The sequence below is a fragment of the Rutidosis leptorrhynchoides genome, chromosome 5, assembly GCF_046630445.1.
Source record: "Rutidosis leptorrhynchoides isolate AG116_Rl617_1_P2 chromosome 5, CSIRO_AGI_Rlap_v1, whole genome shotgun sequence".
Taxonomy (NCBI): Eukaryota; Viridiplantae; Streptophyta; class Magnoliopsida; order Asterales; family Asteraceae; genus Rutidosis; species Rutidosis leptorrhynchoides.
The window spans coordinates 288,253,734-288,269,167 of NC_092337.1; the positions used below are offsets into that span (position 1 = coordinate 288,253,734).

Consider the following 15,434-nt stretch of genomic DNA (forward strand, 5'->3'; position numbering starts at 1 on the left):
CGCATATAATTATTGTAAAACAGTTAATAAAATATTTGCATGTATTCTCAGCCCAAAAACGTAAAGAGTAAAAGGGAATCAAATGAAACTCACGCATATAAATATTGTAAAACAGTTAATAAAGCATTTGCATGTATTCTCAGCCCAAAAATGTAATGAGTAAAAAGGGAGCAAATGAAACTCACCTAATGTATTTTGTAGTAAAAATACATAAGACTATTTTGAACAACTGAACAATGCAGGGTTGGCCTCGGATTCACGAACCTATATCATTTGTATATTCATTAATACGTATAATCGTAATCGATTAAATACAAATATAATTGTTGATAGAGTTAAGATAAATATATTTTTATTTGAGGATTACTTGTTTGTAATTAATAATTATGATAATAATAATATTAGTAATAATATTGATACTTTATAATAATGATAAAAGTGATAATAATAATGTTAATAATGATATTAGTAATGACAATAATATTAACATGTATTAAAGTAACTATGATAATATTTATTATAATAATTCTTTTAAAACCTACATTAATTAAGATCTTGATAATTTTCATAATAATATTTATATATAAATTTCTATATTTCTAATCTTAACAATATTATTAAACTTGTATATTCATAGTTGTATTAATCATAACTTACATGTGTTCAATTAATTATAATCAGTCTCTTAATCTTTATCCTAACACTTTTTATCATAACTTAACCTGTTTAGTATTCTCGAAATTCTAATATTATTACTAACAAAATAATACAAGTAATACTATAAGTAATAATATTATTGATGATAATACTAAATGATGGTACTAATATAGTTAGTAAATATAATTAACTTGATAATACTAATGATAATAGTAATATTAATTGCTTTAATGTTAATAATATTTATAATACACATGTTAGTAGTATCATAACTATAATCTTAATCACAATACTTAGTAATAACAATAGTAATACAATAATAATAATACTAATAGTAATAATAATGTTAATACTAATAATATTAGAAATGTTAATAATATAAACTATATTAAACATAATAATCTTTATGACTATGTTATTAATAATAATGATAATAGTTAGTATTACATCAATAATGGTAAGTAACAATAAACACATAACAATAATAATAATAATAATAATAATAATAATAATAATAATAATAATAATAATAATAATAATAATAATAATAATAATAATAATAATAATAATAATAATAATAATAATAATAATAATAATGAAGAATAATTACAACCTTTGAAGAAACCAAAAAAAATTCGCCATTAGAAGGACTTGAACCCGCGACCTTTCGGTACCCGACACACCCTCTAACCATTAGTCCATCTCTTATTTTCTGTTTATTATTACAATTGAATTATATTTAAACCGTTTGTGTCCGTTGCCATTCATCTTCTTCATACCAAATCTCGACCAGAGAATATAACTACTCTTAAAACGACTTGCTATTTCAAATTATGATATGAAACTAAAACAGAAACGATCAGTTGAGTCTAACTTGAATTACCAGAAAAAAAAATTAACTAAAAGGGAAACAGAAGCTGAACGCGAAGGAAAAAAAATTATAAATTCAAAGTTTGATTCGCAATTTCAGACACTTTTAGATATTGACTATAAAACAAAATGTGTTTTAAATCCCAAATAGAAACTTTATGAATCATTAATTTCAACTAAAACACCTTATAAATCTTCAATTCGATCTTGGAATGTTCGTTTGACTTTAAAAACCGAAAGTTTGACTCCCAAATTCAAATTCGTTTTGAGGAACTGGAAATTGAAACTTTACAAAATGTTTCACTAGAGGATTTCAAATGAAACTGCATTTTTAGATTTTTAAAAGGTAATTGAATTCGAATTATGGAAGAAATTATCAAGAACAGGGGTATCGGTGTAAAATAAAAAAAAATAATCTTTTTCCTGTGAGTTGCTACCCCCTCTGATATAATGGAATTGTAGTGAAGTATTATTGAATTCCAGTTTGTTTGTATTGATAATTGAATTCGACATTTCCAAATTGATAGACAAGAAGTACACTAAATTCGATCAGCAAAGAAAATAAAAATAATTAAATAAACAAAAGGCAGATTTGATATCTCAATTTGGTAGGGTTTGAAGGAGATGGGTAACTGATTGGAGACAAATCCAAAAACTGAATACAGTTGATATGAATCTGATCTTGGTGCTATTATGAAATTTTGTATTAATAATTATATTATTAATAATAAATATTGATAATTTTATTAGTAATAATACAAATACTAATAATAATAATAATAAAAATAAAATCACTAATTCTATTAATAATAATAGTAATAAATAACAATGATACTATAATCATAAAAAAAAATGTTAACTTAAATAAGTTTAATAATAAACATACTAAAATTAATAACAATAATATTATTAATAATACTAGTAATACAATTCATTAATTATATCAAATTTCGTATTTATGTATTCTACATAATAATAACAACAACACTGATTAACTATTTATTCTAATGATAGTAATGAGAGTATTAATAATAATAATAATAGTAAATATGACAAATTAGATGTGTTATACTTCATATTCATATATTATCTGTAAAAATATAACTAATACCGAGATTAATTATTAATATTAATTTTAATATTAGCAATAATAAAAATAATAATATTATTACTTTAACGACTATATTTTAACTTGTTAATTATCAAATATGTAATATTTAATAATCATACAATATCTTTTATTGATCCTTTATAAATTTTATATATCTCAGTATACATCTAATACTTTTGTATAAAATTCATATATATAACAATACATAGATTTATTTTAATAACAACTTCCTTATCTTGTATTTTATTTTACCTATTGAGTTCTAATGATTATTTTATATTTTGTTAATCCGAGTTAATACATATACCCTTATATTATATTTATATTTATATATATTTATACAATTATTTTCCACCGCTGTTCGTGAATCGTCGGGCATAGTCACAGGGTAAATGATTATATGAACATTGTTCCAAAATTTTCGAGACTTAACATTACAGACTTTGCTTATCGTGTCGGAAACATATAAAGATTAAGTTTAAATTTGGTCGGAAATTCCCGGGTCATCACAATAACATCGCGCTCTGCTACGCCATAGTGAATCCTAACGGGTACCACTAACCATTCACACACTCGAGCAAGAACCACCTATATCAAACATAGGCACAAAACAACAATTCTCTAGAAGAGAATCCGACACACACCTCCCTTAACCGAAGGATTTCACCTTGCTCACCAAACACGTCCATTATCTCTCAACGAGATTTACCACATTACCACCTCGATGATAATTTAAATCTAAACCATAAGTACAATTTATCCGAAATTGTAATCTACCACAAATCGACCAAAACCAGGTCTCGACAACATTTTCCGGATCTACCAAAAGCATCATCTGAAATCTCACACTAAAACTTCCTCGTGCGGGAGTGTAACTCCCCCACTTGGAACTACGTCCCATATCCACAACTCGTACAACCACACAATGCTACCAAGGGTAGACTTTACAAATGATTGGGCTCACACGACCCATCACCATATCTTGCTCCAGCCTTGAGCACACGAAGGATTTCATTCAATCCTTAAACACTTCGAACAAAAAGTGTACCACAACTACACAAACCACACACTCGTAATCATCCAATTGCTCTAGTTTGTCAATTTCCACCTAGTCACTCATGTACCTAAGGGTTTCACTCCGGTACCCTAAGTACAATGTAACCACAACACAATCGGAGTCGAACACCATGCTAGTAGGTATAAAAGAGGCACCTAATGTCGCGTTACGTAGACTCCTTTACCAACATGCATCGAGATCAACACTTGATTTCTCAGGTTTCATCCCACACATTGAACCTCATGGTTCATCAACTGCAACCTAAAAGCGAGCACGCGCTTAATGACCGAACACCAAAACCCATTTCCATGGTTTGGTAGAAACATTTCCCAAATACTAAGGAATGCTTGGTTGCACCAAGTCTTACGCCCTTCGCCCGACAATCAAACGTCACCATAGGGTACTTCCATTAGGAACGTCACCCATAATAACAACATGCACAACACAATGCATTTAATAAACTCAAATTCAAACGGCACTTAATAAATAATCAAAGGGCATATTTATTAAAACGAAACGTACCTTAACGTCTCCTTGCCGGCCCCGTCCCCGCTAACTTGGGACATTCCGACTTACGATGTCCTTCTTCTTGGCAATTGAAACACACCATACCATCACCCTTTGGTACCGAACATTCCCAAGACTTGTGACCCCTCATGCCACAATTGTAACATCTAGATGCACTAGAATCCGGTATACCTTTCCGCGTACCACCCGTGCTCACACTCGGACCCTTAGTCCTCTTACTCGGAGCACCATACGAAAAAACCCTTCTCTCACTTGAAGGTTCACCAATCTTTGATCGCGTATACGACTCGAAACCTCTAGCCACGGCGAATAATTCCGCAAACGATTTTGCGTAACCCCGAATCATCTTATTCTTCAAGTCATCATTCAAGGTTCGATAGAAATCTTGCATCAACAAATTATCATTCCCCAAATACTCCGGGCAAAAACGAGCCTTCGCCATAAAGGTCGTCTTGAGAGTATTCAAATCCATAGAACCTTGTTGCAAATTTCGCAACTCATTACGTATTTCTGACAAATCGGCTGAAGTCCGGAACTCCTCGAAGAATTCCTTCTTAAACCCGTCCCACGATAACGCCATAAACGGTTCACCACCGACAAGATCAATCTTACCATCCAACCAATCCTTTGCCCTACCCCGCAACAAACTAGTAGCGAGTCTCGTCTTCTTCTCAGGAGGGCATTCAATATTATGAAAACACCCTTCGACATCCGAGATCCAAATTGTTTTTACCAAAGGATCCGGTTTCCCGTCATACATCGGGGGTTTAGTCCTCATGAAGCTCTTAAGACAACTCTCCATTTCACTACTACCCCGAAATTCGGAATACTTCCTATCCATTTCTTCTCGAAACGCACTCATTTGCTCCGCAACGGCGGCCGCAACTCTAGAGTTAAACTCCTCGTCATTCGTCTCGATCTCGTTTCGCGTCGTCATTCTAAAGGATGCAAAACGATTAGTCCACGAACGTATAAAACAACACACATAACACCGCCCCATCTTGCTCAACACTCGTCGTACATCACTTGTTAGACACGATTTGCACCCGTAATAAGGTTTGCAAGTCCTTATTACGCACACACGTCATCTCAACTCGTTAGTACAACGACCGCCTCGCTCGATGATATGACCAACACAACGATGATTCCACGCGATATAAATACACGCAAGGGAATAACATCACAACACAAGCCAAAAATCCTAGTTAGTCCACCTACAAACAAGGCACTAACTATAACCCGTTCCGACCCGTTCACCTACAAGTCCCGCAACAATAAGCACACAAAAAAGTCTAAGTCTAGGCACCTATCTCAAGTCACCTAAATCCCTTAGACCATGCTCTGATACCACTTGTAACGACCTAACCCGTATTAAAACCGGCCCATAAAATTTTTTCCTTTTAATACGCGTTAAATAATACTTTAGGTCCCAATACACAATTTCCAAAACATATTTGCTACCGAAGTAAGTTCAACGAACTTAAAACATACATTAATAGTTTAAGCTCCTTAATACAATAATACGTTATTTAAAACATAAACCGATCATGGTGATTTGGGACTACGCTACCCAAATCCTAATCAAGTACAAAAGCAAGATCTTCTAAAGTAGACTAGCCAAGATCTCTAATCCCCATGCTTACCCGAACCACCATCATGCGAACCTATAAAATAGCAACAACGAGAGGGTAAGCTAACGCTTAGTGAATGATAATATACTACATACATATATATGTATAAAATGGACACGCCACACAAATAATCAAATACCGCATACTGAAGCATCCATGTATAAGGCAACTACCCTAAGCATACCGTACGATCTCTAAGCAACAAGCTAAAGATATCAACAAAGTATAAGTTCACCAACGACGATGTGAACAACGCCAATAAGCTACACCCGGAGAGTTAGCTACAACACAACATTACATTAATATACAAAGAACAATATATAAACGAATAAGGTTAACCCCTTAACCCATTAACGAATACCAAACACCACAATGAAGATTGGCCGAGCTACACGAGCCTTAGTAATCCGAACCCACACGAGATTACTATCTTCACAACATCGAGGTTGGCCGAACTACACGAGCCTTAGCAATCCGAAATCACACGAGATTACTACCTCAATAAGATGACCGAACTACACGAGTCATCGTGAATCCGAACTACACGCGATTCACTTCTCAACATCAAAACCCACGGTCACGGGATTATAAAATCCACCACATCGGGATCATCCACTTCACAACAATATCAACCCTTCGCCATTGGGGTTATAACATCCAAATCACAACCACGTGTGATAACGTACACACAAGCGTGTACCTCGCCAAAGGTGGTCAACCAAAATGCACAACCGTGCCAATTGGACCTATACACAAGTCCACCAAATCCACCTATATGTGAAGTGAGCTCTATAACCGAGAACCACTTCACCCAACCCGCACCCATCCTACACATACATATGCACATAGGATATTAACACTCACCTTGTCGCCTTGAAGAATGCTTCTAAGTAATCGACAACTCGTCAATGGAAAGTACCTATTCCATTATCACAAATTTAACAACACACTTAGATTGGATCTACAAACCAACCCAATTCAACACTTAGTGCAATTTCGACCCAAATGCACTTCCAAGTACAAACCGCGCCCAAACTAACCAATAATCACTAACACAAGTGATAATGGTCCTAATATGCCAATTAAACCCGAACACAAGTGTTAAACACTTATCGTTCTCAAAATCGCCCATAAACCCTAATTTTGACCCATAAAGTCAAAATCTCACCAATTACAAGTTTTGACACCAAAACATATTTAACTCAGTTTTATACTTCAACTTAATCCATTTTAAGTTTACAAACCTCATCGAATCAACATTCGGGTCATAATCCTCAACAAACCCTAATTTTGACTCTAGTCAAAATTAGTCAACCACGAAAACCCTAAAAGTCTCCAAAACACCAATAATCACTAATGCTAGTGATTGTACACCATTTACAAGTCTTAAACATGGTTAAATCATTAACCAACCCAAAACCCGCCTTTAACACTTATAAACCCGAATATTGGTGTTAACCTTCAATTAACAACTAAATGGGTTCTATCTATGAATCATACAATCAAAAGCCCCAAATTTGAATGATGAACACATTACCGCGCCGCGGCCTTAAATGTCGCGCCGCGACATTTGCCTAGGTCTGGGATCATTTTTTGTTGGACTTCTGATTTGATTTCCAGTTAATTGCCGCGCCGCGGCCTCATTTGTCGCGCCGCGACACACAGCGTGATCTGAGTCATTTTCTTGCATACAAGACCTCAACACCCGAACATGTCCCGAACCCTTCATACGCCTATCGTACATACACAATACACCTATAAATCATATACGGGGAAAACGGGGTGTTACACACCACCTGACCAAACGAATGGGAACCCTAATTTTGGATCTTGTTTCTGTCGTATAGACAAAGAAAAAGAAAAACAGATCGACCACTCGACCAATTTTAGAACCATTAATAAAGAAAAGAGAGAATTAAACCTCTTTGTTCAATCAGACTTGTCATGTATTGAAAAAAAGGTTAAAGATGATGAACAATCTGGGGTTTTGAACCCACGCGTATGTGGTATAGATGAATATGGGAATTCACAAACCAGGTTGGGAAAAGGAAACGATAAAGGGTGGTTGAAAAAAGGAACGGGTGGGATGGAATTAATAAATTATACCCGTAATAAATTGGGTATGGGATATGGCTATATTGGACCACAAAAAAATAATAAGAGCCTTTTCAAAAACCCAAATAATATTAATTGGGCTAAAACCAATATTGAGCTTGACGTTTCTCAACAGAAAACTAAGCCCAACTTTTCTAAAAACCAAAATTTAAAATGTTTTGTTAAAAAGGCCAACTTTTTGAAATTAAATAACTTTGATAAGACCCAAATTACTAATCATGCCCAAAAGTCGAACGTTCTTAATGTCGAAAATTTTGAAAATAAAAATTTAACTAATAACTTATGGTGTATGGGAAAAGCTAATATTATTTCAAATAACGTTAAAAATAACGAATGGATTTTTTATTGTGGTGCTACTCATACCATGAGTTTTGAAAAATCTGATTTTTATGCTCAATCAAAACCTCGGGTTAGTAAAATTCAAACTGCCAACGGAGGTGTTGTGCAAGTTGAAGGGGCCGGAAAAATTGAAATCACTCCGACTATGAACTTATCTAATTGTTTATATATTCCAACCTTGTCACACAAACTTTTATCAGTTAGTCACGTGACAAAAGAGTTAAATTGTTCAGTTTTACTACACCCCACGTTTTGTATCCTTCAAGATATTCGAACTGGGGTGATTATTGGACGTGGCACCGAACGGGGCGGGTTGTACTATGTGAACGAAGTAACCCAACAAGGTAATGTGATGCTTGCTCACGGAACACCTACGAGGGAAGCTTGGTTATGGCATAGGAGGTTGGGTCACCCATCTGCCGAATACTTACATGCTTTATTTCCAAGTCTTTTTCCATCAAACGTTACTTTAAATTGTGAAACTTGTATTTTAGCTAAAAGCCACCGAAGTACTTTTAAACCGAGTAATACAAGAAAAGATGTTCCTTTTGCTTTAATCCATTCGGATGTTTGGGGTCCTGCACCGGTCACTGGCGGGAAAAACTTCCGATATTTTATCCTATTTATTGATGATCCTTATCGCATGACCTGGATTTATTTTTTAACTCACAAATCGGAAGTGTTTGAAAAATTTTCTCATTTTTATAAAATGGTTAAAACCCAATTTAATAAAAACATACAAATGTTAGATCCGATAATGGGGTGAATTTGTAAACTCGTCAATGAAATCTTTTTACGGAGATAATGGGATTATTCATCAAACCTCGTGTGCTCATACCCCTGAGCAAAATGGCGTAGCTGAACGTAAAAATCGACTACTTTTAGAAATGACAAGAGCCTTATTAATTGAATCAAAGGCTCCGAAAAGTTTTTGGCCCGAAGCCCTTGCTTCCGCTACATATCTTATTAACCGTTTACCTACTAAGGTTTTGGGCACAAAAACCCCTAAAGATACGCTTTCCCAATTCCATGCCCTTCCGACTTCATTTAGCATTGAACCTCGAATATTTGGGTGCTCCGTCTTCGTCCATATTCCAAAACATGAGCGTACCAAACTAGATCCATGTGCGGAAAAATGTGTCATGGTTGGTTATGGAATAAACCAAAAAGGATATCGGTGTTACAGTCCCAAAAGACGTCATGTTTTTACTACAATGAACTGTGATTTTATTGAAACTGAATACTTTTACAAAAATACCAAACTTACGAGTGAAGGGGAGAATGAAAGTAATGACACTCTCAGTTGGATGACATGGGTTCCACATCAAATACCTCAAACACAAAACCCTGAACCACCTCAAACACTAGAGCCCGAGCCAACACAAAACCCCAAACCTATACAAACTCCAACACTAAACTCCGAGCCAACACAACCAACACAAAACCATGAACCCACAGAAACTATCCCACCAAACCATGAGACTACTGAAACCTCCTCGAACAATGAACATCAAACACATGAGAAACAAAATGACACAAATTTCGATGAAACCACCCAACGATATGTCCTACCTCAAAGAGTCAATAGAGGTGTCCCACCAAAACGATATTCTCCAGAAAAAGAAGCGCAAAGATCTAGATATCCTATGGCTAATATAGCACAAGGAAACCTGTCAAAAGAAGCTCAAAAATTTAATTCCGCAATTTACTTTGAAAATATTCCAACTTCTATTGAACAAGCGTTCAAATCAAAAAACTGAAAAAAAAGCAATGGAAGTTGAAATGGAAGCTCTGAATGATAATGACACTTGGGAAAAATGTGTCATACCTCAAGGAAAGAAAGCAGTGGGATGTCGATGGGTATATACGATAAAATATAAACCCGATGGAACAATTGAAAGATACAAAGCACGACTGGTTGCGAAAGGGTACACTCAGACATACGGGATTGATTACTCCGAAACCTTCTCACCAGTTGCAAAGATTGATACCATTAGAGTTCTCTTCTCTATCGCTGCAAATGAAGATTGGCCGCTTCATCAATTTGATGTGAAGAATGCTTTTCTCCATGGCGAATTAAAAGAGGAAGTCTATATGGAAGCACCACCTGGATTCACCGACAACTTTAGAAACAGGGAAGTTTGTCGACTTAAAAAGGCTTTATATGGGTTAAAACAATCACCACGGGCTTGGTTTGGGAGATTGACACTATTTATGAAAAAATATGATTTTAAACAAAGCAACTCGGATCATACTCTCTTTTTTAAACGAAAAGGAAATTTAATTACATGTTTAATCATTTATGTTGATGATATGATAATAACAGGAAATGATAAAGAGGAAATTTCTAACTTAAAAATGAACTTATTTAAAGAATTTGAAATGAAAGATTTGGGCAGCCTTAAGTATTTTTTGGGGATTGAGGTATTACGAACCCAACAGGGAATATTTATCTGTCAAAAGAAGTATGTTCTTGATTTTCTTGCAGAAACAGGTTTGATTGATTGTAAACCAGCTGATACTCCAATGATTCCAAACCAAAAGTTATATATGGAAGACGAAGCTGATCTTGCTGACAAAGGGCAATACCAAAGGATGGTGGGAAAACTCATCTATCTTGCTCACACTCGGCCAGATATAGCACATGCAGTTGGAGTTGTGAGCCAGTTTATGCATCAACCACAGGTTCACCATATGGAAGCTGTAATGAGGATCATCAGATACTTAAAGAAAACAGCAGGCAATGGAGTTGTATTAAAAAAGAATGGGCACCTTGAAGCACAAGTTTATACGGATGCAAGTTGGGCTGAAGAAAAAGGAGATAGACGATCAACTTCAGGTTTCTTCACAATAGTTGGAGGAAACTTAGTTGCATGGAAGAATAAGAAACAAAAGGTTGTTTCTCTGTCAAGTGCTGAATCAGAATTTAGAGGAATAGCAAAAGGGGTAGTCGAAGCATTATGGATTCGAAAACTTTTAACAGAAATTGGATTCCCTCCAAAAGAAGCCATCCAAATCTTATGCGACAATGAAGCAGCCATCGCTATACCAGAAAATCTTGTTCAACATGATCGAACTAAACATGTTGAAGCAGACATACACTTTATCAGAGAGAAACTAGATGGGGAAATAATTTCTCTTCCATCCATCAGATCAGAAGATCAACTGGCTGACATTCTCACCAAATCGGTCAATGGAAGACTGTTTAGTGAAGTTCTTAGCAAGTTGAATATCGAAAATTCCACTATTCAACTTGAGGGGGAGTGTTAGAAATAATATGACTTACATGTTTGGGTAATTGACTTTAGGATCAGAAGAGTCAATCTTCATCACTTCCCAATATAGAAGATCACAAGTGTACATGTGGGACAGCTTCAACGGCTAGAGCAGGCTGCACTACACAACATCTTTCCACAATTGCAAAAGGGGTTCCAAAAGTCATATTGGATCCAATCCTTTTTTAGAAATAGCTGTTGTAGCTTCTTGTGTATAAAACACATATCAAATGTAACATAAAAATCCAATTCTATTATATCAAATAAATCTATTATTCAATACAAGATCAGATTATCAATTATCATTATCAAATTATTAATTAATTGAAACAATCAGATTCAACTATAAATTGGCTATCTAAGCCATTCTGCAAAGCTTCATTGTATTCCAACGATGACAACGAGTGGGCCCCTCTTTCTTTAATTTTTTCAATTAACTTTGAGCATAACTCTAAAGTATCGTCGATCAAGCATGTCCCTTGATTTTGCAAGCAATGAATACGGCTCCATAGTTCTTGATCAAGTTTAAAGCTTGAAAATCCCTTGTCTTTTGAACTTGCTTTTAATCGATGTAGAAGATTAATATTCTCGCGCCTCAGAGAATCGATTTCAAGCCTATAACTTTCTACTTCTTTTCTTAAAGCTTGTTCGACACCGGTTAATCTCAACTGCTCGATTTCCAGATTAGACTGCTGCGAGTTATGATCAAAGTTCCTCACTTGTTTAGTCAACAACCCTTCACGCAATCCTTCAATTGTTTTTTCTTGTTCGTTGAACGTTTTTAGGAATCGTGTGACAGCTAGATGTAACTCCTTGCATTCCCTATATTTCTCTTCATAGCTTCTTTTGAACAAATCTCTATCTTCCTTGTCTTTGACTAATTCCTCCACCTTTACGGTCAAATTCTTTACTTGTTGATCAGAATGGGCAATTTTACCTTGACTCTCCAATTCTTTTTCTCGATATATTGATACTTCTCTTTCAAGAGACACGTTTTGTTCCGCAAGTTCCCTTACTCTCTTCCAAAGCCTTTTTTCTTCCATTCGGAATTTTTCGAGCTTCGATACACATTCAGTTAATTCCCTCTCCAGTTCCATCTGCAACTCGTTTTTCTCTTTCTCCAGTTTTCGTGTACGCGAATTGAGTTCGTCCCTTAGTAACGTAATCTCATCAGTCTCCACTTCTGTTTCTTCATACTCTAAAACCTTACTACAATTATCATCAAAATCACAGTTTCTTTCTTCATAACTCGAATCACAAAGTAAACAATTTAGGGACGACCCACCATAGATATCTTCGACTGTGATGGGAAGAATATCATCAGGGTTAATATTCTTAGGCAAAACACGAGACTGAGAAAGTCTCTCGATGACCTGTTTCACTAGTTTTCTGGGGGACCCCCATTTGCCCCAATTCCGTTCTCGACCCAATCTCGAGTAGACATATCATAGAGTACAGATTCTTTGTTAGGGTCTCTAAATGAATGAGATCGTGGTGGTCTTTTTCCTCCTCGACCATCTGCTTGTAAGCAACTTTCGTCTTGGTGTTCTTTATCATCAATTTTTACCAATAAAAAATATCAAAATGGATTATATTTTGAGTCGCAATCTTATTAACAAAATATGTTTATTATATAGCCAGTGTAATAAATATATATAAACTTTTAAGATTATCAAGCTACCAGTTGCATATTTGTCGTGCCTATTATTTAATCCTTACCAAAAATCTATCACAATATTAGATAACCATTTTATTTTATTTGTATCAGATGGATCAATAAGACTAAATTGGCCAGAATGTCTAAATATACAGTAGCATAATAATAAGTTCAATTTACAAACTTATGGACAGTCAAATTGACCTTAAAAGTCAACTCCAAAAACATTAACCTGAATGAAAGAAAGTTATAGAATGGATTACCGTGAAGACCGAGAAACATACCTCCGCTTTTGAGAGACATTATTACTGCTACTACAAGGAGATTCACTTTCACTTTCATGAAGGGTACCAGAAGAATATGATCGACTCTTCTTAAGACATGGACTGCTTTGACTTTGGATTTGAATTTGATCTTGAACTTCATAAGCTGACAAATTCTCTAATTTCCTTTTTTTCGATTGAGATGATAATGCTACATTGTTGGTTCCATTAGTGAATGTAGAAAACGCAAAGGAAAATAGCTTATTCACCACCTTCATATTTTAAATTTTAAATCAATCAACTATCTGAAATTAAAAAAATTGGTTATTATTAGCTGAGCAAACTAAGGTGTTAAATTATGCGGGTATATCACAGAATCTAATCTATCAATCAATGCTATTAAATTACTAACTGCATGATGTCATGAAGTAATTAAAAGTATAGCTAAAAAAAAAAATCAGGGGACAGGTGGCACGATTTGGACACTACTAATGACATCATTAAATTAATTAATTTTAATTAATTAAATTAAATAAATACAGAGCATAATTAGAATTAAAAAAGCTAAAAAAAGAGAAGTGATACTTCCAAACTTTAAATTGATAGATCCACACACATTTGTTGCTTTTTTCCAATAATGCCCTTCAAAAAATTGTATCAAGAAATTTGTGTAACATATCATTAAGGGCAGTTGATGCGGAATGCCTATTAGAGGTGAACGCACAAGACAGATAAACCGCGGTATAATGTGTAACGACCCTGGAATTTTCAACGTTTATTTATTAATTATTATTATTATTAATACGTGTGATTAAACGAATGTACGTTATTACATTTACATGTTGCCATGATTGCCCGAACTTGACTTTAATTGCCCGAAACGTCTTTGTGACACCCGGAACTTGCACGAATAATATTTTCAAGTATTATTTACATTCATGATTAGTTTTATTAATCATTTTAATTAACTAAGGTTGTTGGTTAATTACTTGGGCTTTAAATGGATTAATTTGTTAATCAAGTGAACTTGGGTTTTAGTAGTGAAATGGACTTATGACTTTGGGCTTCCAAGCCCACCCTACATTATTATTGGACTTAACTAGCCCAATATTACATGTAAGTAGTACTTACAAGTGTAACTAGTTAGTTAACTTGTTTAGGAATCTAGTTAACTTGCCATTCCCATGTAAACACACCAAATATCCAACTTTTGAAGCTTTACTTGCAAGTGACCACCAAACTAAACCCTCCCCTCCTCTTTTGCTGCAGCTGGCCGAATGTTAGGGCCATGGGGAGTGCCTTTTTTTGTTTCATTTCTCTTATTACTACTTCACTTGTTACTCTCTCAAACACACACACAAAAATACTTTCAAGTTTTCTCTCTTTTCTCTCTAGTTGTAGTAAGTAAAAAGCTTTAATTTCTCTTCTTTTTCTTTAACCAAAACTGAATTCAAACATCACATAATCATCATCATCTTTTGTTACTTGTTATTGTTAGTTTGTTACATGTAATTGTTAGTTGTTCTTTACTTGTTACAAGAATAAACTTTCTAGTTTGATTCTTCTTATTTCTTGTATTTATCAAGAACACTCAAGAACATAACTTACTAGTTATGATTCTACATATACTTTCTTAAAATATTGCAAGTTCATGTGTTGATTAAATTCATACTTGAAGTTCATGAAGTAAACTTTAAAGTTTACTTTCTAAAGATCAAACTTTGGTTTGAATCTTTAAAGTATGAACAACCATGAATAATTTACTTGTTTACTTAGTTTACTTCTTCTTGCACTTTACTTTCATGTAATTAGTTTAAATGGTCAAGTACTACAAGTTAGTCTTGATCTCATTAATCTTGAACTAAAAGTTAACCTTGAAAGTTCAAGAACACACAAATAAGTTTTCTTTAAAAATAACTTTGTATACTTAT

General features: G+C 34.3%; 1 protein-coding gene across 1 annotated transcript; it reads right to left on the reverse strand.

Moving 5' to 3' along the window:
• Positions 1-11,903: 11,903 nt before the first annotated feature.
• LOC139849423 (uncharacterized) lies at positions 11,904-13,781 on the reverse strand. Its single transcript, XM_071839082.1, has 2 exons — positions 13,525-13,781; positions 11,904-13,014 (listed from the first exon to the last, which is right to left on the reverse strand). The coding sequence occupies exons 1-2, from the start codon at positions 13,779-13,781 to the stop codon at positions 11,904-11,906; spliced, it is 1,368 nt and encodes a 455-aa protein (XP_071695183.1).
• Positions 13,782-15,434: the final 1,653 nt, after the last annotated feature.